Below are 27,345 nucleotides of genomic sequence, written 5' to 3' on the forward strand. Positions count from 1 at the left end.
TTCCTCGGCTCTGGCTTCTCACAGGGTAGCTATCTGATATGTGATCAACAGAGAAGGAACTCTACCAGGAGGTCTTTCAGAGATGTTTCATGGCTCACAATGATTGGTTTCTTTGGTATAAACCACCATGACTTCCTACAACTACGAGAATTTTCTTCATTTGAAATGAATACATTAATGATTGGAAAAAATAACCCCCTCCTGCTCACTCTCTTTGAAACAGATTTGTCAACATACAAAACTTGATGCCTTCTTTAATGTGAAAGAACACGACTGATGTCTGTGGATGTGGCTACACGTCGATCTCAGCTTTAATGAAACGTGGGGTTAGTGTGATGTCATCAAAAGTCACATTAAACATGTGAGGAAGCGTCACACCTATAATCTGTGTAATTACAAAAGTTGAGGTAATTCAGTATTAAAGAATCAAACTTTATTGTGTTACTAGTGGAAAAGTGGGATAATGTGTCTATTTTACAGTCGCCTTTATGTTTATCAGTGTATCAATTCTTACCAGTGACAGTCAATTTATTATACATATAGTCAATTAAGTCTTAATAAGTGATGTGAGGGAAACACGGTCCATCTGCATGTTAGAGGGTGTTTGCTCTGTCATAGATATTTGTGTAATGACACCAGTATTCTCACATTCATTATGGTATGGGGACATGATGGTGGGATTTAGCTTTTTCCACTGCTGTGAAAAATAAATCAGGACCCTCATAAAGTGTTGAACTTAATTAAACGTTAGATAAAATAACAGTTAATAAATAAATCAGTGGATAAAACTGAAGGCCTTTAAGAGATTCGCTGTTTCTCGTGACTTTTTTTGCTGTCATTCATTTTCATGAACATCGTTTGACATCATAACGGTCTTTCATTCATTCACTAGTAATGAAAAATACTTTAACATATTGATAGAATAACATGTAGGAATACATTGCAATAGTAGATTATCACAGTTCTTCCTCAGCTGTAATGTTAATTCTCATCCTATGCAAAGACTATGGCTATTGTGAGTATCATCTTAATCCAGCCCAATAAAACTGTCAGCAGTTCTGAAGTGGGTCATTACACAATCAGATACATGCTTAGGATATCTTTTATGATACTGATCCTACCCTTCCTAAAAATATACCATCATCGACTTCTGTTTTCTGAAAGGGAAAAGTAAATAGGGGAGAAAGAAGGCGAGTAGGAAGAAAGGAAGTGTAGATAAAACGAAATAAAGAAGGAAAGAAGGAAGGAGTGGAATGAACTAGTAGGTCAGTACTTTCTCCCCATGGTGACTAATGAGCCTCCACTGTCCTGGACAGTATTTTTAGGATGCTCTAAATGTCCGCTGAGACACGCAAATCGCCAAGGTGACCTGTTTTCACCATGATCAACTATGTATCCCAGAGTGGCTGCTGTTTAGGAGGAAGAAAGGCAGGACAAAAAGGAATATACTTCCCCTTGAAAGTCGTGAATTTGGCACACTTCATGTCCTTTAGCACGGCATCTTCAAGTAAAAACTTAATAAAATTAAAAAAGAAAAATAGACCCCGCAATAGTTCCTGTTCCAGTGAATGCACATGCTGATATACTGGATTCACCTAAGGCAAAAAGGATTGTGAGTGAGTGTGGAAAGTGCTCTTTGAGTACCCCTCCACAGCTCATGTCCAGAGTACTGCAGAGAGTTACCGAAGTGGAGGGGGTCCTGTTAGAAGGAAAGCACTAGATGGTTCAGGGGAGGTTTTTCCTCCCTCACCTCTCCAGCAAACCAGCTGAGTCAGGATGTGCCCCCTTCAGGTTGTTCTCTTCCTTTCTCTCTGTAGATCCCTCAAGGAGACATGTTGAGTAGTTTTGTAGATTTATTGGGGTAATTGATGGCCAGGCTGATGGCAGCGATGTTCTTCAGAGCCTACACAATAAAAAAGTATGTGAATGAAATACAGAAGAAAAGGTGTGAGGGGAGACCTGAACTGAGTGAACCTGAGAAACTGTTTTATTAACCCGTGCTGTGCACTGCATGTTGAGTGACGATAACCAGGGTGACTAAAATGAAGATGGAAAGACTCCTGTGCGCTTTACGTCACCTTACTTAATAATCCAAGTGCTTAACAGACTCAACTGTCTTCAGTGTTTTTGTTCACTCCGTTGACATTTGTTCAATGCTACCTGCAAGGTGGTGATATCAGTAAGTTGTTTCTCTCTGTCTTGGTCCAGAGCATAGAACTACTGGACCAGAATGTCATTAAATCTGGTATGGTTTTCTAGAGGAGCATTTCTATTTTTACAACATTTTTGGGGCTTTTTATGCCTTTACTTGATAGGACAGGTGAAGATAGACAGGAAAAGGGAGGAGAGGAAGGGGGGGGCAACATGCAGCAAAGGGCTGCTGCAGTAAAGACTCAGCCTACATGGGGAGCTACCGTGCGCACCGACAGAGACATTTCTTATGGTTTTAGTCTGACAAACATTGCCACTATCAGGTCAAAATCTCATTCTGACCAAAACTTTAGTCCAAGACTTATGATTTATTGGAAAAACTAAAAGCCACATTTCACTAGTCCCCGGAGCGATCTTGTAGCCAGAGACTTCTTGGACTGTTTTTTGTTTTGTTTTTTGTTCATACTAGAGAGGCTGTCTGAATCAAGTGTGCATCCTAATGCTGGTGCCAGTGGTGCAGGTAGCTTACAGTGGTTTTTTGAGAGCTTGTTTGCTGAAAACAGCTGTGGCCGGAAATGAGGCTCTAAAACCAAAACAATGAACTGAAAGATATTAAAAAGCTCAGCAGAGCTGAGAGGAACTGTAGGTTCAGGTGAGAATTCTCTGTGGCTTCATTACTACAAGTGACCCCTTTTACAATACACAGTCATTTGATCCATTGTTTATATAAAATATTAATTAGTGCCGCTTTAACTTACATCTCCTGGTCACAGTGGTACCTCAAATATTGTGTCATTTCCCCTCTAATATGTTTCTAGGTCTGACAGGAATTTATTATGCTCCCTCTACACTTTCACTCTTGTGGAAGTTCAATAATTTGCAATTTTTTGTGGCCTTTTGCTTTATTCGACAGCACAGTACAGAAAGACAGGAAAGACGGGGGAGAGAGAGGGGATGCATTGCAGCAAATAGTCTGGGGCTGGACTCGAACTTGGGTGCTGTGGTAAGGACTTGACATGTGGTACCCGCTTTCCCCGGGGCCCCAATAATTAGACATTTCAGAACGCTTTAAAATTCCTACTCCTTTAAAAAAATACCCGTCATCCAGTGATTTCCTCAGAGCTCAGAAGTCCAATACAGCTCCAGGTAATGGCCCGACACACAGCAGTACTTAAGTGGGGAATTCCATTGCAAATTTCATATCATAAACACAGGTATTTTACAATGTTATCAGTGTTTAATTGAGTTAACAGGATGAATAAAAGCCAGGGAGTAGTGGAGTGAACATGATCCTCTGAACACTGTCCAACTTGTGTTGTGATATAATAAATTAATCAAAAAATAACAGGCCGCTAGAGGAGCAAAAGCCTTCAAGAGAACTAGAAGAAAGTTCCCAGTAAGAGAGTTTTGTTTTCAGTGGCTTTGGACCATTTTTCCAGGCCTTTGAGAGTGAATTTACTCTTGGACATTGCATCATTGTTATCATAATAGGTATGAATACTGCCAAGTCACCTATGGTTTTGTTTTCAAGCACAGAACAGAACCACCCACAATGTTTTTTCACAACCCCGCATCCTCTGCTCCTCTTAACTGCCTTCAGGCTCCTCTGCTGTATTACGGGGTCCATAGTACAAAGAACGCTGTGGCTCGCTCTGCCACAAATGCTAATGGACTGTAATTACCAAATACATTAGTCCTGAGTGAGGCCCACACATATTCAAAACAAGGGGAGGAGGGTGCAGAGTGATCTGCTGGGTGTCAACAGCTTGGTGATTCACTAGCAAAAGAGACTCCGGCCGTGAGCTGACTCACAGCGGCTGAACACCGTTTAATCAATGGCACTGCATGTTTAAGAAAGGGAGTTGTATAATATTAAAACACTTTAGGGTCGCGGGCAACTTCTTCAAGCTACTATCATCCCTGTCAGGCAGCAGTTCACAAGTGAAAACATCAAAGATGATCTGAGACAGCCCGGCTGAAGGCAGAGATATAAACAGTCATTAATGGTATTATGCAGAAATAAAAAAAGGAGTTTAGGTCTTACCATTGCAGTGTGATTGAGGAGCTGCTCGTCAGTGGTCATGGCTAACAAGTACTCCTGGAGGATTCCCTGTGCCTGGAAAACATATCAAAGGCTGGTAAGCAGGGTGTCCTCTGCCACGTTTCCAAATGCATCTTGCAAAAAAACACAGATAACCTCTCAAGCCAGATAACTGTCATGAATAAAAGGAACTTCCCAAGACAGACTACAGTAGGAGGCTACATAAGGGATGAATTCAGTTACAAATGAGGCCTGGTTCCCTGACCACTCTTCATCTCCATCTCAGCATCAAATTGAACAGTGGAATGTTGGAATAGTGATTCAAATTATAAACAAACTGAAGAGCGCTTCCACTAAAGCCCTACGGGAGAGACGTACCTCGGGTTACATAAGCACAAGGAGTTGGGGAACACAGAGAAGACTACGTAGCGGCTAAATGGGCTGAGACTGGCCAAATGGAGTTTTTACAGCGCTGGAGACACAGTCCAGAGACCCGGACCGCCATTCATCTCCCAGCACCCCAAATGTTTATGCTGGGGAACATCCTAGGACCATTTGTACAGTCAGTAGTGCATGACATACCGTTTTGATTCCTAAATATAGCTTTCACTTCCTGGGGTGGAGAGTTCATTGAGTCTCAGTGGACCGGGCCGCCAACTCCATACAAAGAACGAGCACCAATGCTGGAATGTGGACAGCGAAGGCCGCTAAACCTTTAAAAATAAGCTGGTTCTAGGCTCAGACCTAATATGGCAACAGAGGATTCCATGATGTGATCAGCCACTCATTAGCTTCCCATTATTTTACAGTAGAGTCAACATGGAGCTGTTGAAGCCAGCTGTATGTCATCACTGCAGTTAAGCTCAAATGTCAACATGACATGAGGGCCACCAACCTTTGTCAACACTAATCCTTACTTTTTATGAAGGTGGTGACAGATGCTGCACTGTGCTGGAGGTAGAGTACCGATCCTTACAGCAGATGATTTTTCAATATTTATGTTCATGGATGTTGAAGGACCAGTGCGTAGGATTTAGAGGCATCTACAAGGAAGTTGCAGACTGCAAACAACTGAAACTGTCAACTTGTAACAGAAAGTGCCGTGGTTGCAAAAAACGCAAAAAAAGCCCTATCTAGAGTCAGTGTTTTGTTTTTCCGTTTTAGGCTACCAAAGCTAATTCTTATTTTCAGGTGATTATACACTAATGAAAATATAACTATGAATATTATATTCAATTACTGCCAATAGATCCTAAATCTTACACTCTGGGTGTTTAAACTGTGACTTTTCCACTCTATATTAGCCTCACATCAGTCCTTGCTCGTTATAAAATCCTCAGTGAACCAATGCAGATGTGAACATAACAGCAGTGTAACTACTTTCACTTAAATCCAATCTACATAGTGCACAGCTGAGTTGACGCATGTGTAACCCAGTTTAGAATCAAATTTTTTTGCTTTATTTAGGTTCGACCGACAGCCACTTTTTGAAATTTCTTGTCATACTTTGAACCACATCTTGAACCGCGTTCAACACCAACCAAAGCTCACTGTGACAGCTGCCACAAGAAGTGGCAAGTGTGTGTTTTGTTTGTTTGTTTTTTAACCAACATTAAGGTATTTTACTGTTTTATCTGGAGCATGGTGGCAAAACTTAGTTGGGGGAAGTGAATGGGTCAATATCTACTAACCACTGTGAATGCACTGCATAATACTCCTTACCACAAACAATGTCATCTATGCATCTCTCATTTACCTCTGCTAAGGGCTTCATCTAATAATACTTTGAGCTGTGGATGAAGAGCTGGGGGTGACTGCAGCACACAAATTTGTGTTGTGATAATAAAATAGAGGTCATGCTCTGTGAAGATGCTCTGCTGGATGGAGGCGCCATGACGTGACACACACCAAGTGTGTCCATCATTGCTAACACAAGGCCATGAAGGGCATCCCAGGAAAAACTACTGAGTACTGCTACTGCCCCCTGGTGTCTGTGGACACATACTGGCGTCTCAGGCTCCCTCAAATGAATTCAGTTGGTGGAGATGGGAGTGCAGAATCTATCCTGTATGACAAGTCAACCGATGTAATTTTATTGTCAGATCAGCAGCATCAGGCCTTACCGACCAGACCTGAAGGGAACGGGAGAGGTAGTGCTTTTCTGGGACTGTCTGGTTCAATTGCATCTACAGATGGGAAACTCCTGGCTGACGGCGTGCTCATAATCCTTAAGACTTCTCTTAATCAATAATTCAACAATTTAGACAGGGAGAGAGCGAGAGAGAGAAAGATAGATAGAGAGAGAGAGAGAGAGGCATCACAAAATGGATAGCATCTCTTCCTCTCTCAAGCAGTCTGCAGGGAGCCAGTGTGGCACTGTGCTGTCTGGCAGATGGCAGGGCCGGGCTTTGGCCCTGAGCCCAGCAGAGAACAGGTGGGTGGAAGAAAAACATGCTCATCTCACAGAGAGACAGATATAGAGACAGAGAGACGGGAGAAAGACCGAGGTAAAGAATAAAATGTTAATTTAGTTAATTTTACTCATCATTTCATTCAAATTGCCTCGAACTGAATATGTTATCAAACCTAAAGAAACGGCGGACTAAAAAAATGGTTTCTAAACAATCAGCCTTGTTGACTCCATTTATATTTAACTTACAAAGTCAATAATGCTGTCATCACAGCAAAAACAACAAACACAACTGAACAAATGCCTAAAATGTCATAGCCACACCTCCAGCTTTATCAACAACACATACAATACTGGATGTGGCCTGTATGTGTATGTGTGTGTGTGTGTGTGTGTGTGCGTCACTCACAATGGCACGGGCCTCTGCGATGAAGAAGAGTTCAGTGAGGGCTCTGTGAAGAGGCAGCAGCACAGTGATACTGGTGGGATCCTGGCTCAGGCTGTTTTCCATAGACATAAAGAGCTGCCATAGAGGTCGCAGCAGCGTCAGCTCACAGGCTCTGGGGTGCAAACAAATCGATAGTGAACAACACATGCACACAGGCCGGAGAGGACAACAGAGTTACATTCTGAGAAAAGAGAAGCAGTGGCTAAAAAACAACCGAGAGCCCCTTCAATGCATTTATCATGACTTAATAGTGCATTTTGTAACCTCCAACAGTCATAAAGAAGCAAAACTTGATTGTTCAAACTGAGGAGAGGATAGACCTTTCATTGTGACTAGATGCTACAGAAAGAAAGAAAAAAAATAAAAAAGAAACAAGGAATGTTTGTGGGAGGTTATTAAAAAAGCCTCTTTCATTAATAAAACTAACTCTGTGTCCATCTGTATGGTGAAGTATCACAACACACACAATTACACACATTTACTCTTCTAGTAATATGACTGCTGTGCCCTGGTTTGTCAGGCACTAAAGAACAGAGTGTCTGATGTGGTTTTATACAAAACACTTGAACCACCTTTTCCCTTATTGAATACTAATACAGAACTTAATGCCTAGAATTCAGCTTTAACAATGTGTTTGCTGTCTGTGTGTGACTTTTTTTCTAAATTGTGTGATCGTGGCTGAATCAGTTTGCACATACAGTATGCAAATGCCTACACACATCCTTCACCTCATTTCCGTGGTGGTAACATGAGGGATTTATGAGGGCTTTCATGCAAACCCTGTGTGCAAGTCACTGGTGCAATCCTGCACCTCTAGGGGAAATACACTGCTGATGTAAAAATGTGCACTGGGTTGTCTAAGCATTACTTAGGTCGAGGTGGATGGACTTTATGTCTAAGTGAAAATTTTTGCGCATATTACTTTGGGTGTCTATCTATACATGACCACATAAACCTTTCATTTTAAAAAGATTTCACTGACAAGATAAAAAGTGTGAGAAGCACTGAAGATAAGAAGAAGGAACGGGCAGTTTGTGAATACAAGATAGAAATGTAGAAGCGAAGCTGGACTCTTACGTCTGGGACTGACACTGCAGGAGGCGGAGCAACAAGTGAATAGCTTTGAGTCGCTGGTTCCCAGTCTGGCGACAAGCCACGCCCACCTGCCACTCCCAGATGTCAGCCAGTGGCAGGTGACTGAGCACTTGGTCATCTGCCAACATTTGCTTCAGTATCTCAAAACCTGATTTGAGACAAGCAGAAGTGCAGAGAGGGTGACAACCTGACCAACATGGGGATTCATTTTTTTTTAATGTTAATCTGCATTTTATTGTACCTGTCTGGAAACGTCCTCTGTGGCCTCCTGTAACAGTGAACTTGTAGCCCCACTCTGTGTTGCTCATATCTGACATAAATCTGTAGTACAGGGTATCACCTGAAAGAGACCCACACACAAGACACATATTGATAAACATGGTTTAAATGTATTCAACCTATCTGAAATGCACACAAATCAACATTGAGTAGAAAAGGAATTAACACATTTTAAAAATATTCCTCACCAGGAATCTCGAAATCGGACCATTTCTGAGGAGAGCCACTGAAGTTGTGGACATCCTGGAGGAAATCACTGCTGCTGGACATGATGAGCTCATCACAGCCTTCCTCTGTGTAGCAGCGGGAGTCAAATTTCACTGACAGGTAGATGGCCCCTGGAATGTGTACCTTGTCCTGAAGAGAGAAAAGATGGACACATCAGAAACTGAATGTAAAAATCATACAGTACAGGAATAAATAGAGAGTTCAAAATACTAGAACATAATGTCACACAAGCTCCTTTTCAAATAAGGATCTGTATTGATAGCTCTCTATTGCAAAATCTTCTTTAGTTAGACAATGTTACATGTTGTGACCAGCTTAAAGGTTGAATCTGAGAAGTAATGGCTGTTAATTCAGTATTTGATGATAAAAATAAAACAAAAAAGGCAGTTTACTCACCTCAAAGTTGGTGTTGTTGTCATATGGATGTTTGGACTCTCTGACCTGCACGGCCATACCTGGCTCCTCCATGAACTGGCAAGCAGTGAGAGACAGACTGCACAGCATACTTTGACTGCAACCCTTGAGCACCCTCTGGAGAATCTGATCAATAATGAGTTAACACAATCACATTAATATTACTACAAAACACATAAAATGTATCTTGTGACATTTTGTACCCTTTACACACAAAACTCTCATTTACCAATGTGACTACAACACAAACACATTCTCCTCCTATCTGCCCACCTTCTCCCAGAGTGGTTTCTCCTCCAGCTGCATCAACATGTCCAGGATGTAGGCCATGTGCGAGGCACCGTTCAGTTCCAGCGCCTCCTCGCTCAACGCTGCCTCTGCAGGCCAGTCGGCAAGCAGCGAGGCCAGCACGTGGCGGGCGTACAGTGTGGCGATGGCCTGGTTGACCTTCACCAGGTATTGACGAACTGCTCGATTGCTGCGCACATCCAGTTCCTTGTGCAAGAGGGCTGAACTTTTGGTGCGCCTTTGTTTGGCGTAGCTGAGCTGTAAGTCAGTCTCTGAATTTGTGATGAGCTTCTGGGCCACTACGTTGATCTCCTCTGTGGCCTTTTCACAGTGACTGGGTTTAGACTGTGGGAGGAGGGCAATGATATTGACATATGAAAAATCTCCCCTCCAAACTTTTTCTCCAAGTATCTTATGTCTTCTTGTCATAGTTAGTAATCTTGACATTCTTAACTATCTAAACTATGATCACTCATTTATAAGTGGTGCTTTTTGCCATTTCAAACTCACCACACATGACACCACTATCATATCAGTGTCCACGGCCTTGGTGTTCCTCTCCTCAGAGCGAGGTCGCCTAGTAGGTTGCCACTTCTGGGCCAGCGTACGGATTGTCTCATCTGTTTTTATCTCTTCTCCATCAAATCTGAAAATAACACAAAGGCACAACAACATACAGAGAGGCAATATTAGATTGTAAAATGTGACCTTTTTAATGGTGGATCATAAAAACAAAGTAAATTAAAGAGAAGTTGATGCTGACCTTTTCTGCACCTCCAGAAAGAAGGAGTCAGTTCTCTTCATCTGCAACTCATACATGGCTCGCAGGATGGGCAGAGGGGCGTTTAAGGCATCGTGGGTGATCTTCATTGAAAAAAAAGAGACTTAAGATTATTATATCCTACTGTACTTAGCTGCATGTATTATAAATAGTATCCCTCATCACCTGGAAGCAAATCTTTGTCTCCTCATCGAGACCCTCTAAGGGGTCAGCCTTGTTGACGTCAGTGTCGTCTGCACCACAACTGGAGTGGTCAGAGTCTTGCTCCTTGTCCTGCTCTCTCTGGTCTCGCTCTGGATCCTGGGCCATGGAATGGATCTCCCTCTTGGAGGAGTAAAGCATGATGGAGAGGATTTCTAGATCTCGCAGCAACCACAGCTTGCTGAAGCCTGTGCCTTTGCTGCACTTCCTCACCAGCAGCTGGGTCAGTCCTGACTGCTGGATGTCCTCCTGAGCTTGCTCTACTCCATGTTTCTACACAAGAGGACAAAACAGAATGAAAAATCCACCTGTGAAATAATTTCATATTGTCTTGTTCCTAGCCTAGTTCCAGATACTGTTAACCACATTTTAAAGTTTGGAGTGGTAAAGACAAACATACTACTGCCATTGCAGATTCCTAGGTCAGCAGGTACCTTTAGTGTATTGTAGAGGCCTTTAAGGGCCAAGGAGAGAACCCAGGAAGCCTCCACAGCATCAGGAGAGCCATTGTCCTGGCTGGTCTGCAGGAGGTGACTGATGATTGAAGTGAAATTGCTCAGGTAGCGGCTGAGCAGGGTCTTTGGGAAGCCCTGGCCCTCTGACTGCCCTGGGAGAACGGCTGTAGTGGAATCCTGAGACTGGATGAGTTCATAGTCTTTCACTAAAAAGTGGAGAAAGCCCACAGAGGGTTAATTCCATGTTTATTTCTAACCTGGCAAATCTGTTAGTAGTGCTACAAATGCACAAACCTGTCTTCCTCTTGCGTGTCTTAACATCTACCACTGCAGCATGGTTCTTTTCTGTGAAGTGTTTGAGCAAGATCATGTTGTGCTGTTCGTTGGCGTTGTCAATAAACACCGTCTGCGTACCCACACACAGCACCTGACAGACACACAGACGAGTCACAGCTGAGCTTAGAACGTCAGGGAGGACAGTGTACAACCCCTATACAGTGGCATGTATTTTACCTACCTCAGGGAAGCCCACTAGCACCAACAGGGTGAAGAGGTTTGTGCGTTTGAGAATATGTGGTAGCTGCTGAATACAATGGTCAGTGAAGGCAGCGATGACTGTGCTCCACTCAGGGCAAGCATTCAGGCTGTGTAAAATATCTGCTACTGTGCATGCCCAATCCAGACCAATACGACTGCAAAACACAGGAAAAGAAGAAAAAGATTACTCATATTTCAAATAACAATAACAGCAAAAATCCATTCAGGTGCTAACAAATGCAGAATTGTCCTGGTAGTATTAATATCTGCAGCAGTGTCATCAAGAATATGGATATAAAAACTACAATAACAATAATCTATTCCCCTGGTATCATCAAGTTTTCCTTCTTTTACCTGTCCAAGCAAACGGCCCCAAGGCTGAAAAGCAGCTGGGTGGTCTTCCAGCCTTGGGTGTCTGTACTGGCTGCCTCTCCTTGTGTTAGCAACTCATATTTGTCAGCCAGGGCTTCTGTGACGGCAGTGTCGGCCTCCATTGGAGGGATTCGGAGCAGCAGCTGACCCAGTAGCCCCAGGGTGAGGTGGAAGGTCTCGTTGAGAGAGCCGGCATTGGAAATGACCGCCCTGAAAAGCTGGGGCAGGATGGAGCTCAGACTGGGTAGAGACAGGGTGCTGCCCTGAGGATACAAGAAAATGTCTGAAAATGTTATCTCTAAAAAAATAAAACATGTCAATGCTGATGCAATATTGTGAATAATCAACATTTCAGGAGTGCATGTTGTACAAAATTATTTAATGTTTTAACTTGACAAAGTCTTCATTTTGGTGTTTTTGTTTAATGGGTACATTAAAGATTGATAAAACTTCCATCAAATATACGCCTACAGCCAGCAGCTGGATATCTTAGCTAAAAATTACACTTTGTGGCTTTATGGGGGGTATGTGTGGGACTATTTCTTGGCCAGCAGCAGTGACTTCTGTGAGTCTCTGCTGGTTACCTAGCAACCTTAGGATGACGACAAGACTATCAAGTCACTGCACCTGTAAAACTCTTTTCAATGGATTAAACAAAGAAAGTATAAGGTGTTAATTAGTGAGCTTTAGAGTTTTGTAAGGGGATTTTGTTGCCTTTGGGCAGAGCCAAACTACCTGTTTCTCAGACTTAATGCTGAGCTAAGCTAACTTGCTGCTAGCTTCATATTTGACACACTGAATGATATCTCAGACATGAGAGTAATATCTTGTCATCTAACTCTCAGAAATAAAGCAAATGAGCAGATTTCCCAAAATATCAAACAGCTTTAGCATTACATGGAATCTTTACAATAACACCTGGTCTTTGGTTTCACGTACTGGTTTGGCTGGTGGCAGCATGGCTGCTAGTAGTCCCAGGATCCTCTCTCTGGAGCACTCTGAAAACACATGCTCCTGAAGGGGTACCTGGGGCAGCCTCTCATCTGTCTCCTTAACAACGTCTGATGCTGGAGAGTTGACTGTTCCTGGTCCAGAAGCTGAGAATGTTAAAAAACATACAAGATCGACAGCTAAGGGATAGTCATAACCACTAGTGAACAATATCAGAGCACCAGCCTGGTGGAGGTAATCTTGGTACTTACGTCGGACCACAGGAGAGAGGGGGTCTTCACTGGACACAGAAGGCGTCTGGCTGAGGCTGGGGGAGTCCAGGGTGTCTTGGGTAACCAGCTTCCTTTTCCCTCCCTCTCCAGTGCTTGGGGGGGATGACACCTCTGAAGGAGCAAGGGGAGGAGAGCCCAACTCTGTTGCCTTTTTCTCCTTACCTGATGGTTTACTCTAGTGGTGAGAGGATAACAACAATTCAATAGGTTGACAGCCCAACAATATGAGCTCTTAAACTGTAAAAATGTATTACCTACATTATAGACAAAACAAGTACATGTATGTATCTCTACCTATTTTTGTGCATCAGCTATATTTCCAGACCAGTTTTTCTGTGAATCTTATAATGCGACCAGCTAAAAACCACACTTACACACCTACTAGATGTGTTTGGTACAGATATCTTCTCTATTTGTTTTTTTGTAACTGTCATACTTCTTGCCGCCGTAATGTTCCATTACCTAATTAAAGATCATTCAATCTTCATATTATTTTATAACATTATAACTGTTCCTCACCTTGTCCCTGGGGGATGATGGGGAGCAGATTGCTGCAGTGCTGCCAGGGAGAGACGAGGTGTCAGTGGCTGTACTGAGCTCCTGAGAGGATTCTGGAGAGACTGGACACAACTCACTATCAGAAGCTGAGTCGTTTGATGACAGTAAAGCCAGCAAGGCTGAGGATCGTAGACCTATGTCGACAACAATACATGGACAAAACATAAAAATATAGCTTAGAAGAATCTGTGATACCATGTGACATATGGATCAACAACAAAGCCACCATTTAACAACTCTGTCATTTTGAAAATACTGAATTGTAGTACAGATGTAGTTTTGAACCCAAGTTCATCAAAATGTGTGGAAAACCTATGCTAAGCTAAGCTAACCGGCTGCTGGCTCTAGCTTCATATTCATACAGACATGAGTGTTGTAATGTTCTTCTCATCAAAGTCTCAGCAAGAAAGCGCTCCAAAATCTCTAACTATTCCTTTAAAAACAAAATTCGGGTCTGAACTTACCTTTGCCAGTCTGCCCCTTGAGCAAGCAGTCAGTGATGAGCTGGGAGCAGCATGTCTGCAGGGATGAGGCCTGGCTCAAGGTGTCGACGGCCAAAGCCTCTCCCTCCATCTGCTTCTCACTGCTCAGTTCTGACGTGTAGAGGGCCAAAGCAGCAAACAGTAGCCAGGAGTAGTTGTGGATGTAGGGTTGGATCAAGCGGTGACGGTCGCTGATTCGTATGGTCACCATGGGGTACACTGTGATCCGATGGGTGGGCAGGTGGCTAGAGATAGGAAGGTTAAATAATTAAGCATATGAACCACTAAAAAGTAAGCATGTTTTAAGATAAGTGTAAGATTAAACTTAAAATGTGTCACCTGTCAGGATACTTCTTTGCATGGTAACAACCAAAGCACAGGTCAAAGTCTTCACAGACATTGCAGTTGATCCTGCTGCCTACAATAAGCCCCTGGCAATGGTCACAGGCATATTCCATGTTCACCATCTCATGGTCATCCTCGTGGCCCTCAGGCTTGGCACCACCTGGTTAAAAAACCCACACATTCCCGTTTAGGTTTGCTCTGATGCTCTTGTCCAACTTACTATCAGTGCTATTTGAGTTTCTCTAAACTCTATGCTAACAGATACTCCTGTGTGAGTAGTGATGTTGAGTGTATGAGCTTACTGAGGAAGCAAGTCTTGCAGAGGTCCATATCCATGCACTGCAGACATCTGTAGCGGTGCCAAGGTGCCATCCTCTCGCAGCCGTCACAGGAGATCACAACATTGAGCAGGTCACAATAGCGTGCAATGAACATGTGCATCTGTGGATAAAACCAGGTAAATTAGTAGTAATAAACAGTATGATCATCATATCAACTGTCAGTGTGTATCAAACCTAGATCCTAGCTCACTCTTCCACTTAGAAATCTTTTCTTTCTAACAGCTTGTCAACTTCATCATGCACACAGAGTGTTAAAGTCAGAGGGGTTTTTAGCAATTTTGGATTGGAGCATATTATGATAGAAAATGGATATTAGTGTTTACCTCAATCGCAACCATTTTTATGCGTTAGTTTTGTTTAACAAATTTACACAAAATTGTATTTGTGTAAAACATTATGCTTACAAACAATTATAATGAAAAAAATATTTCAATATGATGTTAACATAAACGTCATACCTGATAAACATCTGCATATTAGCAATGTCATTTTAGGCATATGCAAATTAGCTGCTAATGTTAACAGCTCAAAGAACTACTGCGCAGTACAGTCTCACGCTAGCATGGCTGTTTGTTATAACCTTGATGACAGATGTAAGACATATCCATTAATATCACACCATCATCTTTTCTAAATGGCAGGTTGTAAGGTTGCAGCTGGTCTTTCAGTGTATTACCTGCAGGACTATATCTGCTCTATTCTTGGGACACACAGGAAATAAAACAGAGAGCACAGAAGCACTTGGGGCAGTCAGGTTAAGCACTGAGTACCATTTCTTTCCCCAGACAGCTCAGATGCAGTTTGCTAATTATTGCACTTTTCTGCCTTTTATGCACTGTGGTGTACCTTTCTCTTGTCCTCCATGGAGTCCTCTTCCTCGATTTTGTCATACCACTTCTCGAACATCCCGTCCATACACTCATCCATCCACTCCTGGTTCTTCTTGTAGTCTGCGATTTCATCCTCCTCGGTCCACTGACTGCAGATGAATTTAAACCACCGAAATAATTTATCATCTCTGCAAATTTGTAGTTGTTCTGTTTGAACATATTGTAAGAAATTTGCAATAGACTCATGAAGCACAAAGCAATTTAGACTTGATTTGAAAAAATGTAAATATGAAAGCTGTGTCTTTTGCTAGCCTTATTATTGGACAAACATTTAATTTTCAATGTTGGGTGCCTTATTTTGTTTTGAGATAAGTCTGATATTACCTGATGGCAATGTCATGAACACTGATGTTCTCCTGGGCCATGCTGAGCAGAAGGTCAGGAAGCTTGATAGTCAGGAAGAGAGGAAGGTCATGAACCTCCCAGTTCATGTCCAGAAGGTGCAGCAAGCAGGTCTGCACACATGACAGGGCTGGTAGTAGGGCTCTGGAGAGCAGTGATGAGGGTCAGATTACACCACTGCACACACACTTGGAATTACACTAATTACTGCTGGAAGTGCTTTCTAATTTCAGTGAATCTAGTTATGCATGAACACGTGTGTTACAAGGATAAGAGCTTACTTCTCATTGAGGCTGCTGAAGCCTTGTACTGCCTCCACCAGCATGAGCACCAACTGATGGTAGGAACGCCTCACCTCCTCTCCTAGCTTTTGCCCACTATCTGACAGCTGAGAGAAATAACTGAAAAAAGACAAAGCATAAGAAAATCTTCAGTCAAACAATACTCTACTCTGTTACATAATCTTAAGACATATATATTTATGGCACCTCCAACTCTGTCGTCAAGAATAGAGGTCAAAGCAATCTCTTTTGGGGCAATTATGACCCGTCCTTGTTCAGCATCTTATCTATATTGTTATTGCAGAAATCCAAACTTTGGGTCAACCTTGTTCAAAATACATATCTACAGAACATCTACAGTTTTGAACAGAATTTATTTTTACTGATGTACCTGGTGAAGTCTTTCTGGCATGCTAGCAGCTCCTGTAGGAATAGGATGCATGGTGCTTGGAAGAGGTGTGGCTTCCCCAGGGAATTTAAACACTGCTGAACCATCTCCAGGACCTTGCACACACTCAGAGCCTGGGCTTTGCTCAGGGACAGGGTCTGCAGAATGCTACAGCAGGAGGAAGAATAGAATTTCTTAACTCTGTTTAATATAATTACATAAATGAAAAATGCAAAATATAAGACAGGAGGTCAGTCACCTAGCTGTTGTGAGGGCCTGGTCCCTTATAAAGTTTAGGATGTGTTTGAGTATTGGGTATCGATCCTTGACAGAGGGGGTCATGCGGGGCTCTTCTATAGATCGACAGGACAGGAGGCGTAGGCGTGCCCGACTGAACGGGGGTTTACGAGGGAAGGCGGAGGGTGAGGCTGGTTCCCCTGGCTGGGAGGAGAGGCTCTCTGTGGAGCCTCTGTGGCCCAGTCTGCTGTGTCCACAAGAAGCACCAGAGGGCTGGTTCTGTCCTTCTTTGGCCTCACCTCCCTCCTCAGTCCCTGCAGCCTGAGGCCCCAGAGAGGAGCTGGCCTGAAAGTCCCCTTCTGAGATCGAACTTGAGCGAAGGAGTGGAACACTACTGCCCTCTGCAGCTTTGGAAGAGTCACTGTCCTGACTTGGTCCTCCACAGGGAGTAAATCTGAAGAGCAAGAGGCTCTTCTCAATGCATATATCAGCTAGAGAGAGAAAAAACAACACAAGTCAGCAACATTATATTAAAGAGGTAACAGAGTTGATAAAAGGATTGGGTGGGATTTGGCTTTACATTAGCTAAAATCCTCACCTAATGTCTCCATGGTAACCTCATCATGACCCCCTTCCTTCTCGTCAGAAACATTCATTTTTCCAACGAGGTATCTTTGCTTCATCTCCAACTGACAGGAACAAAAGACATCATCACAATAATAGTTCATTAACATGATTATACATAAACTCAGCAGCAGATAATCGACAAAGATATGAATCCTGTCAGTAACACTCACCATCCATGTTCTGATGCTGTCTGCCAGTAAATACAGTTGCACAAATTCTTCACCTAGACAAGACTTGCAGTCCTGATTAACTACTCATACAAAGACAAAACAGAGGGGAGAAATCAACTCAATTAATCAACCATGCAGAATTACCATGATGAAATACAGCAAGAAACTTAAAAAAATAAACAGCTTTTGTGATCTATGACAACTGATCATAGCAAAGCAATACCATAGGTCTTCAGGGCATGGTTGAGGGCTGGTGTGTGGTATACCATGGCTGCCCAAATGGCATTCACAGCCTGGTCTGTCTTTGACCCGGTGGCGATCTCGTTCCTCATTGGCTGTTTTCTGCAGGACTGCATGAGGGTCCTCATGAGCTCTGTTTTACTGTCTGTTGGTTCCTGGGAAGGGTTCCAACGAGCATAGTCCTCCAGGAAGCTCATTAACTCATCAAGAGTCCATGCATTTGTCTACCACATGGAAAAAACAACATAGTATAAGAACAACACCTAGCTGCTGAGATCAGTGGAATAATTTAAAGCTGAGAATGCAATTTATACATAACTGGATTATGCAGATTTGACCATACCTGGTCTGTGGGTGTTTTAGTCTGAGTCCTTTCCCTTGTTTCACACAACCCGTGTCGTAGAATGGGTTTCCATAAAGGAGAAGACTGAACATGGGACATTTTCCCTGGTGGAAGCTCCTTAACAGTGCGTATCTCTGGAATAGACAACAATCTATGTAAGTCTCAAATGTACAGTATTAGAAAGATTGTTACTATGGCCCAACATAGTAACACAAATAAACAATTTAGATCACAGACCATCCTTTGAGAAAGGTTTTGCCTGACCGTGAGGAGATTTCAGGGCGAGGGTTCTGGAAGCAAGACGACCCATCAGGCGAGCCACCAGCAGCTGCAGGTCTGACATCCAAGAAATAGTGATATCCGGGAGGCCCAGGGCTGTCACAGTGAACTTGTAACCCCACTCATTATTACTGCTATCAGAGTGGAAGAGGAACTGGAGTTGAGGGCCAGCGTCAAATGTCACCTTCTGAAAGAGCCAAGAGAAGCGACAGACATGTGTAAAAGATTTTAAAAAGAACAGAGTTTCACATGCAGACACAATAGAATGGTTTCCCATATCGTACCTTTGGCCACTTCTCAGTTCCAACCTTCATGTCATAGCGGACCTTCCCACCTCTAGAATCTGTAAATTCTAGGTAGTCGTATCTATGAATTTGAAGAGCATAAACTACAGGTAATGAAAATTCTCACAAAAGATAAAAAAAAAAACATCTGAATATCTAATATTTTATCTGTTCATAGTCACCTCTTCTCTGTCTCACAGCGTTCGTCAAACTCCACCTCAAAGGAAGTAGCACCAGGGCAGGCAAAGATGGTAGTCTCGTGGCGGCTGTTCTCATAGTTGTGAGGGGACTCCATGTTCCAGGTTCTTAGCACCACTGGCTGCTGGGGCTGATGCCAGCTCTCCTGATCCACCTAACAGTAATATGGTATGCAATCAATGACTGTAACAGTCAATGGTGGAATGTGGTGCAACTACAACTCTTTGACCTTACCTTCCTATTTATCTTTTTTATCTTTCCTATCTAAGTATTTTATTCTATTGTTGTATTTTATTCTATTGTATTTTATTGTATTTTAATGTACCTGGCTTGCTATGATGACCCAATTTCTTTTAATTAATAAAGGCTATCTATCTATGTATCTCTACTTTTGCTTAAGTATAGAATCTGACTACTTTTACCACCACTTGTTAGAGTAGTATTTTTGTAATAGACAACCCTCCACACTCCAAATACTAGTCTGCATTTTCACTTTTCAATTCATACATTGGAATGAAAAGCTGTATAAATTCTGTTGCTCTAAGGGCAAAGGTCAGAGTGGACTGACCTTAGAAAAGATGTCTCCAGTATCACTGGATAAGCTTTTGAGTAGCTCGACCAGAGAGGAGAAGCTCTTCAGCAGCACGCTGTGAGGGATGTCCAAAGAGCAAAGCTCCAGGAGTAGAATCATCTGTCAGGACCACAACAAATATTTCAGTTATTCAGCACAGTAAACGCTTTAATTGTGCAGGCAAACAATTTCAAATCATGAGATAAGTGTTTATTACCAGTTGTCTGAAGACTGTGGCTAGGATGGAGCTGCCTAGTTTGTCAGTAATTTCAGAACCAGTGTACCTCTCCAGCAGAGAACCAAGGGTAGCTTTGATACTTCCCAGGAACTGATCCACATCTATTGAAACAAACCATGTAGTAATTCAGAAAGCATATCCTCTTGTCCACTTAACAATGAATTCTGTGTTCGACAGTGTTTTACTATCACATTTAACTGATCAGCACCAGGCTGTGTGTCATTTCATCATTATTTGTGTCTCTGTATCTCACATTTCAGTAGGATGTCTCTGGCCAGGTCCATAGCGATCGCAGTGGAGGCTCCTACTTTGAGTTGCAGGTAGCACCAAGAGATCAGACTACCCTGCAGAGCCCAGAACAAGGACAGCAACACTGTCCTGCTGGCTCCACCACTCCCATCCACCATCATGACCTCACACTGAGAGATGGGAGACAGAGGAACATCAAAAAAGCCAATAGAATCATGTGATTTCACATCCAGACATGAAGAGAGCTGTTTATAAATGGTATATAACATAATAAGAGATTGTGTGTGTGTGTGTGTGTGTGTGTGTGAACAAGGTCTCACCTCCCTTGTTGCCACCAGCAGCAGCGTCTCCATCACTGACAGTATGGGGCTGATGTCAAAATCTGAGGGAGCTCCTTTAGGTGGGAGCAGAAGAAGGCCACTTGGATCCTGGTCACTGTGTAGAGAAAACCCAGCAGTTGTGGGTCCACTGTGATCTGGATGTGTATGAATGTATGTGTTTGTATAGCTATAGAATGCTCACCTGAAATAATTGCAAAGTGATTCAAACGTCACTTTCACTGACTCTGGCTGATCTTCTTCTGTAATATTCTTCTGCAAAAGGGCATATTATTATATTATATCATCATTATTTTCTATTATTATTTATTTATTTACGTATTTATTTTTTAATAAACTCACCATCATGTTGAAGAGTTTGTCCCTCCTGACATGTTTATCAGGGAAGAAAACAGCTGCTCCGTTAAGAATGGCCTTGACCGCTTCCTTGTGCAACGCTTTTTCCACTAATGTCTCACCCTCTGGACCATCCACAACTGAAAGACAAACAATACAAATATTATTGCTACATAAATTAGAATTTTAATTATCTGACCAAATTTACCATTCAACCAAATCCTTTTCACTACTCCCGGTTGTATAAAAGCTGACAGGTTCTTACTGTGGCAGAGGTGAGTGTAGAGTTCCCAGACAGCCTTAACAGACAGAGGCTCTGCACTGCTGGACGTGGATGGACAAGCCGCTGCTGTGGCTCCCTCTTCGGGCCCTTTGCTCTCATCTGGGCCTTGGGGCTCCAGTGGGTTGGGCAGCATGGGGAAACAGTTCTGCATCAACTGGAGCAGCAGAACTCTGCTCTTCATCACCTCCTCTCCATCACTAAGACAAAAACATATGCTCCATTACAGGCAAGACCTTAATATGTCTGAAAAGGTCCCACTTGACTGACCAATGAGCCTGATTATGCTAAATGGTCATTATTGCTGTACGAGTGTGTGTGACAGTGCTACAACTCACATCTCCCTGAGTTTACTGTAGAAGGTCCAGAAGAGGTTCAGGCTGAGACCACTGAAGTCCAGAAGATACTTCTGCTTAAAGTGAGAGGCATCCTGCAGACAGAAGGAGAGGGGGTAACTGTCTGACAGTCTTCAAATACTAACAAACACAGGACACAGCGTCATGAATATGACTGTTTGTCACTCTCAACTGTTCAGCAGTACATTACAATACAGTAAAACATGAAAGTGAAATAAAGTGATTTCAATGAAAAGTCATAAATACAATAACACAGTTGAGTCTCTATCTCAGGCCTGTGGCGTGTTAAATGGGAAGATTCCTCATGATCCTTATCATTTTCCACTACAAAGAGGGGTTTTCAAGGTAGCCATACCAAGTATTATTGATATTTAAATTATAATTATTATTACTGCAGTAGTGAGTTACCATGTCTTGTGTAAGCTGTTGTATGAAGAATAGTGTCTTATTAAGCAAACAAAGGCCAGAGACAGCATCACGGTCGAAGCTCTCTCCCTCTGGATTGAGGTTGTCCAGGTCTCCGAGCCTCTCTGCCCCAGGGCACAGATAGCCACTGAAGCTGAGAGACTGCACTCCAAGGCGCTCAGCAATCCAGTCCTGCCTGGTGCAGAGGAATTTTACCATCAGGAACTGGGAAGACAAGGAAAAAGAGGAATTACAGGTGTTGTGACTAGTCGATGACAGGGAACTGAAAACTAACTACTACTTTTTTTGTATTTTGAAAGCCCTAAACACTACACAGTGCTGAGGAAGAAATGATTGAGGTGTTAAACGATGAAGTTTCAATGTGTTGAGAGAAAAGAAGAAAGATGAAACGGTCTCAGTCTTAACTGGATGAAGTATGTACCTTTGCAACACGACACTGCTGCAGCTTGATCTCCACATCGTTCCAGTCATTCTCAAGCTCAAACCAGCCAATCGGCTCATCCTCTGACTGTCCTGACATCTTCACACTGCAGGTCAGGTGAAAGCATGGTGTGTTAGTCATATACAGGGCAGACCCCAACACTGCTGAAGGATACTATACAATACTGTATTAGTATTCTCTTATTGGATGGTTCATTGAACACCAGTACTCTTATTAATCATAGCCATCTTCTCTCATTAAGGGCTCATCAAGTTGTAAATTAATAAACACAAAAGCACACTAAACTAAAATATTAGTGATGATAATCAGACAGCTATAAAGGGATCCTTACTTGTCTTGAACAAACTCTTTGTAGTCCTTGTAGTCCCATGCATCATACTTCTTGAACCTCTTGAAATGTTTCTCTGCATCGAAAGGCTCTTCATCTTTGTAAGCAAACACCAAGCCACATTTTGCTCCAATTGCTCCTTTCCGCACCTTAAATCACATAAACCAGAAAGCAAGTGTTATTAACAGTAATCCTTTATCACTGTCAGTATTCTCAAACTTCTCAGTAATGGTGAAATCAAAGGGACCCTTACTTTGATTTTCATCTGAGTGACCTGGAAGTTACTCTGGTCCTCTGTCGACAAGATTACACTGGCTTTCTTTCTGCCGCTTTCGGTAAGAAAACCTTTGGAGCAACAAAAACATTCAGTTATGATGGCATGCTCACAGCTAAAGGCAATCTTTATCTTGAGTATGAATTTTCTCATTGAATAAGGATTTTCTCAGTTTTACCGTCTCCAGTGGAGGATTCTGTGAGCATGTTCTCTGGTCCTGATTTCTCCTCTTTACTTTTCACATCACAGGCCTGTAGGTGCAACTGGAGAGGCTTCCCTGTAATGACACACAAATCATTGTAAATGCATTTTCTATGACACCATATTTAATCATTTAAAAACTTTCCACACAGGTTATAATTTCATTCCTACACTGGAAGGCAATGATTACCACACTGAACTGCAGCTTTATGGACTAAATTTTCCATTGTATACTCCACTAATGCATCTCCTCCCTCTAGGCCAAACACTTTCTCTCCTAGTGTTTAGGTCTATGGTTTCAAATGTCCTTGTGTAAATCAGAGTAAAGGAGGGATGGTCACGTTACCGTTGCGATTAAGTAGTCGCAGCCTGACGGAGGACATAGACACGATGAGAGAAGAGGCCTTGTACTCGGTCTCTAAATGGTCGCTGGTGCAGGACAGGGCCTGAAGCACCTTTGCCACACTTCCTCTGGCCAGAGCAAAGGCTAGGAGGGTCAGCTCTGCATCAGGACTCACACAGCAGCTACATAGATGCAAAGAAACAAATACAAGTTAGTTTTGGGTTGCTTTTAGTCATTACATTATTTTTTGTGTCTCCATAGTGTCGAAGATATTTGGGCCAAAAAAGTATATTTTCATGCATGGTCATGACTTTCAAATGTTCCCTCACATCTTAAAAGGATAGGTTCACATTTTTTCCAATCCGTCTTAAATAATCAGTGCGTAGGATTTAGTGGCATCTAGCGATGAACCTAATGAATATAGCTCCCCCTTCCAATGATGTAGAAGAAACTTAGGTGGCCACAAAACTCTATTTAATAAATACTCTATTAGAATTAAAAGCCAAATAGGAAGGGAAGGAAAAGCTAGAGTAATATTTAGATATTTAACTAGAATTAACTGATTATTTCAGCCATGTTGTTGCTGCTGTTTGATAAAGACCCTGAATGCCACTAAAGGATTTACAGTGCATAGTGTCTCATCACCCCACTAAATCAATACTTTGACTTTAGTCTGTTTTCATTGTGATGATGTCAGCATTATGAGCTCAGTGTGGCAGTGATGGGTGAGTGTGCTGATGTAATCCCAACAGGTCATTACTCTGCTATCCTGAGGAGAAATCCATCCACCTCCTCCAGGATGTTCAAAGAGAAGAACTTGGGAAACTCTGTGGATGACGGTGTTAGGGACAACGGTGGCATGTGCCGTAAGGCTTTTCTAGGAGAAAAACAACACAAAAAGATCCGCTCAGAACCCAAACGCTGGACAAATCACTACACTTAACTCAATAAGAACTGAAACATCATCTTACTGTGTGCTCTGAAGGACAGTGTGAGCCAGTGCAGGGTTGGTCTCCATGGATGCGGTGACCAAGGAGGTGAGGAGAGACAGGTACCAGATGGCAGAAGCATCCGAAACAGACACCTCTTTACTCTTGGTAATCTGATAGCCCAGCGTCTTCAAGCCATGAATTCGCGTGTCACATCCGTCGCTCAGGCACCGCTTAATGTTGATTTGGATGTCTGGGATTTGGTGAGAAGATAATGCAGTTAGCCCACTGATGGAATACACCATGCAACAATGCCATAATCGGTTGCTTCAACCTGTGACATTAAATAGATGTTGATCAAGGGAGAAACAAAGAAATCTCGAACAACCTGACGGGTTAACCTGTCAGCAGCAAGACCAAACAAAAAACTCACACCAGTGCCTGGATTTGAGTCTAGCTAGATTCAATCCTCAGCTCATGGCAGCTTGCATGTGTAATCAAAAGCACCGCTCTTAACCACTCAACTATCTGTGAACCCAGTAGTGGTCTTCTGTAGCTGACGCCATGCTCTGTCCTCAGCAGAGGGGTGCAAATGAGAAAGACAAATTCTCTACAAGCATCATTGAAAGAACACAAAAGCCCATGATAAATAAACACTTAACTAAGGCTACATATAGACTAATATGTTTAAAGCAGATAGACTGACAGGTGGTGACTCACAGGGGTGTGTAATGTTGGCATTCTCCAAGAGTGCTACATAGCCTGTGACATTGCTGGGGATGCGGATATCTCTGATCTCTTGCAGGGAACGGCGGTTCTTCCCAACAGCGACTGAGACCAGCTGAGGCATGTAGCTGTGGTCATTAGAAGCCACCGCAATGGCCAGACGCCTCAAAACCACATCTGGTTTCATTTTCAATCTGGGAACAGAAAAGAGACAAGTTTCCACCTTAAAGTTGATAATATGCATATCTACAAAAAACTCCATGATGTGAGGATCGGGAACATGTGACAATCAGTTGTAAAGCCCTTGAGTCACATTGAACAGAGTGGATGGCCTTGCCTTATCCAGTGAGAGCGTGCACTGCCGTCCGACTGCCAGAATGATGCGGTTTCTCCATTTGTCATCTTGTAAATGTCTGTAACATTGGATGAAGCTTCTATTGTGCTGTAGCACTGCGTGACCACCTTGACCTTGTCCACCTCCGGATCACGGTCCAGCTCTGCTCTGTACTGAATATCTAAATCTGGGGGGGGGGACAAATACTGATTAGGACGACTGTCTGAAAGGTGTGTGGCAGTAACAGACAGATGCAATTCTAAATCGATAATGTATACAGGAGAAGATTCAGAAACGTGCAGTTAAAACCCGTTATTCAGCACTAGCTGGCTGATGTTCACCTTTCTCCTTCTGCAAGAGAAATTCCAAGTAGTCCTGGACCACACTGGACCTCATGGTGCAGATGCTGTTGTAGCCCTCTAAAATAGGGAAAGGGATGGCACTGCTGGGAATACGATTCCTGTGTAAGAATTTAAGGATCTTTGAGGCATGTGCCCCTAACCGGTCTTTGGTCTTGGAGAATATGTCAACAAAACCTGTGGAGATAAAAAAGAAAAGAAAAAGGGTGGGAAGATATTCAGTGTTAGCTCTTCTACAACTTGCTGACAATACCTATTGAAATAAGGTTGACCCTGTTGATCCTGATAAACAAATCACATCTCTTACCTGGAGTCAGGGAGCACGCCTGTAGCTGTTTTATCACATGACTCAGCTCTCCCTTTAGATTAGCTCCATTGGAGTTCTTCAGAGCCATCAGCATGCTCTCTACATCCACCACCCCATCCCCCTCTGCATCGAACTGTCCAAAAGCCTGATACAGGGATAAAGACAGTATACTTAGTGACACTTTATATACTGATTTAGATATAACTTGTGGAGCAATAATTGGTATCCCTCATTGATAGGGCACATAATAAGATCTACATAAATGACCTATATTATTTTTATGTCTGTTTGTCAAGTCATCTGTTGACATGGATTTGGCATGTAGTAGCTCGAGGTGTCATAGGTTTGGGATTTTTAAATGACCCAATGCAGTATGTAGTACGGTATTTAAGTATAGCAGTGGCATTCCATGTCTACCCACACAATACCACATGCACACTAAAGTACACATTCATTAGTTTACCTATTCATCAGCAACAACAGCTGCCAGCCAACAGATCACACAGCAGCATGTTGTTATGCTACAGGCCACAGCTAAAAACCCTGTGACATCAGGACAACTCATTGTCTGCTTTATTGCACACTCTTAAGACATTCATAAGACTGTGAAAAAGATTACAGGGTATCATATATGTCCCTCTCATGACCTCAGTGGGCAATCGTGTTTACTAATCTGTCAGTCATCATAAATGGGCATGGCCACAGGTACAAGCTGTACTAAGGTTATCCCCACACGAGAGCTAGAGTAGACCTGGTATTCCAAATAATGGCATTTCACATCGTTTGTGAGAGGTATTTTGTTTTTCTATGACTATACCTCTTCACACTCATCTCTCGAGGCATCTCTGCTCTCCAACATCTCACAAAATTGTTCCACATTGACAGACTCTTCTCCTCGGTTTAACCGGTCCTCCAGCCACCGCACCAGGACACCCTCGTTCCCGGCCAGGACAGACTCCTGAATGGCGATCCCTGAGTCGCTAATGCGAGCCGCCGCTTCTCTTAGTTTCACTTGCTCTAAGAGGACCCCGGGGCTAGGCGGGCCACCGGTGGGCACGGGCACGTTATTCGATCCCTTTCCGCTTTTCCCAGAACCGGAGCCTCCACCGCCTCCGACGCCGACGCCAGTGGCCGCAGAGGCCGGACTGTCTTCCGCGAAGCCGGGGCTTTCGGTTTCTACGTCTTCCTCGTCGCCGCTGCCTCCACCGCAGCCGCTCTCAGCGTTCCCCATGTTTGTTTCACCGACCTAAGGCCCCCCAGAAAATCTCTGCGGCCCACTGGGTGTCAGTTTTGAAGCGGTTGTACCGGTCTGTACACAGACCTCTAACCTACAGCCAGAGCTCTGCCGTTCACTACTACCGCATTGACGTACTGTACGTC

At 43.0% G+C, this 27,345-nt stretch overlaps 1 protein-coding gene across 2 annotated transcripts; it reads right to left on the reverse strand.

The window, feature by feature from the left end:
• Positions 1-679: 679 nt before the first annotated feature.
• zzef1 (zinc finger, ZZ-type with EF hand domain 1) lies at positions 680-27,332 on the reverse strand. 2 transcript variants are annotated; one of them, XM_035667318.1, is made up of 54 exons: positions 26,783-27,332; positions 25,966-26,110; positions 25,641-25,835; positions 25,303-25,486; positions 24,960-25,159; positions 24,282-24,492; positions 24,071-24,187; positions 23,314-23,492; positions 22,945-23,043; positions 22,746-22,837; positions 22,496-22,641; positions 22,144-22,249; positions 21,705-21,926; positions 21,279-21,370; positions 20,926-21,140; positions 20,667-20,800; positions 20,509-20,579; positions 20,307-20,421; positions 19,991-20,156; positions 19,717-19,838; positions 19,497-19,619; positions 18,913-19,082; positions 18,731-18,812; positions 18,432-18,633; positions 18,168-18,301; positions 17,808-18,048; positions 17,585-17,664; positions 17,386-17,476; positions 16,810-17,278; positions 16,554-16,718; positions 16,163-16,282; positions 15,864-16,025; positions 15,496-15,628; positions 14,611-14,749; positions 14,303-14,468; positions 13,946-14,208; positions 13,443-13,615; positions 12,903-13,098; positions 12,640-12,830; positions 11,683-11,963; positions 11,309-11,483; positions 11,086-11,218; positions 10,771-10,997; positions 10,301-10,609; positions 10,118-10,218; positions 9,865-10,000; positions 9,340-9,699; positions 9,049-9,192; positions 8,613-8,781; positions 8,387-8,485; positions 8,128-8,293; positions 7,012-7,162; positions 4,196-4,267; positions 680-1,903 (listed from the first exon to the last, which is right to left on the reverse strand). In XM_035667318.1, exons 1-54 carry the CDS (start codon positions 27,194-27,196, stop codon positions 1,823-1,825), a joined length of 9,129 nt encoding a protein of 3,042 aa, XP_035523211.1. In that variant the 5' UTR covers positions 27,197-27,332; the 3' UTR covers positions 680-1,822. The 2 variants fall into 2 exon arrangements, with proteins under 2 accessions (XP_035523211.1, XP_035523212.1); XM_035667319.1 differs by having other exon boundaries at positions 1,823-1,903; positions 12,640-12,797; positions 26,783-27,196.
• Positions 27,333-27,345: the final 13 nt, after the last annotated feature.

Source organism: Morone saxatilis, unplaced genomic scaffold, assembly GCF_004916995.1.
Source record: "Morone saxatilis isolate NCDOM2014 unplaced genomic scaffold, NCSU_SB_2.0 Contig20, whole genome shotgun sequence".
NCBI classification, from domain to species: Eukaryota; Metazoa; Chordata; class Actinopteri; family Moronidae; genus Morone; species Morone saxatilis.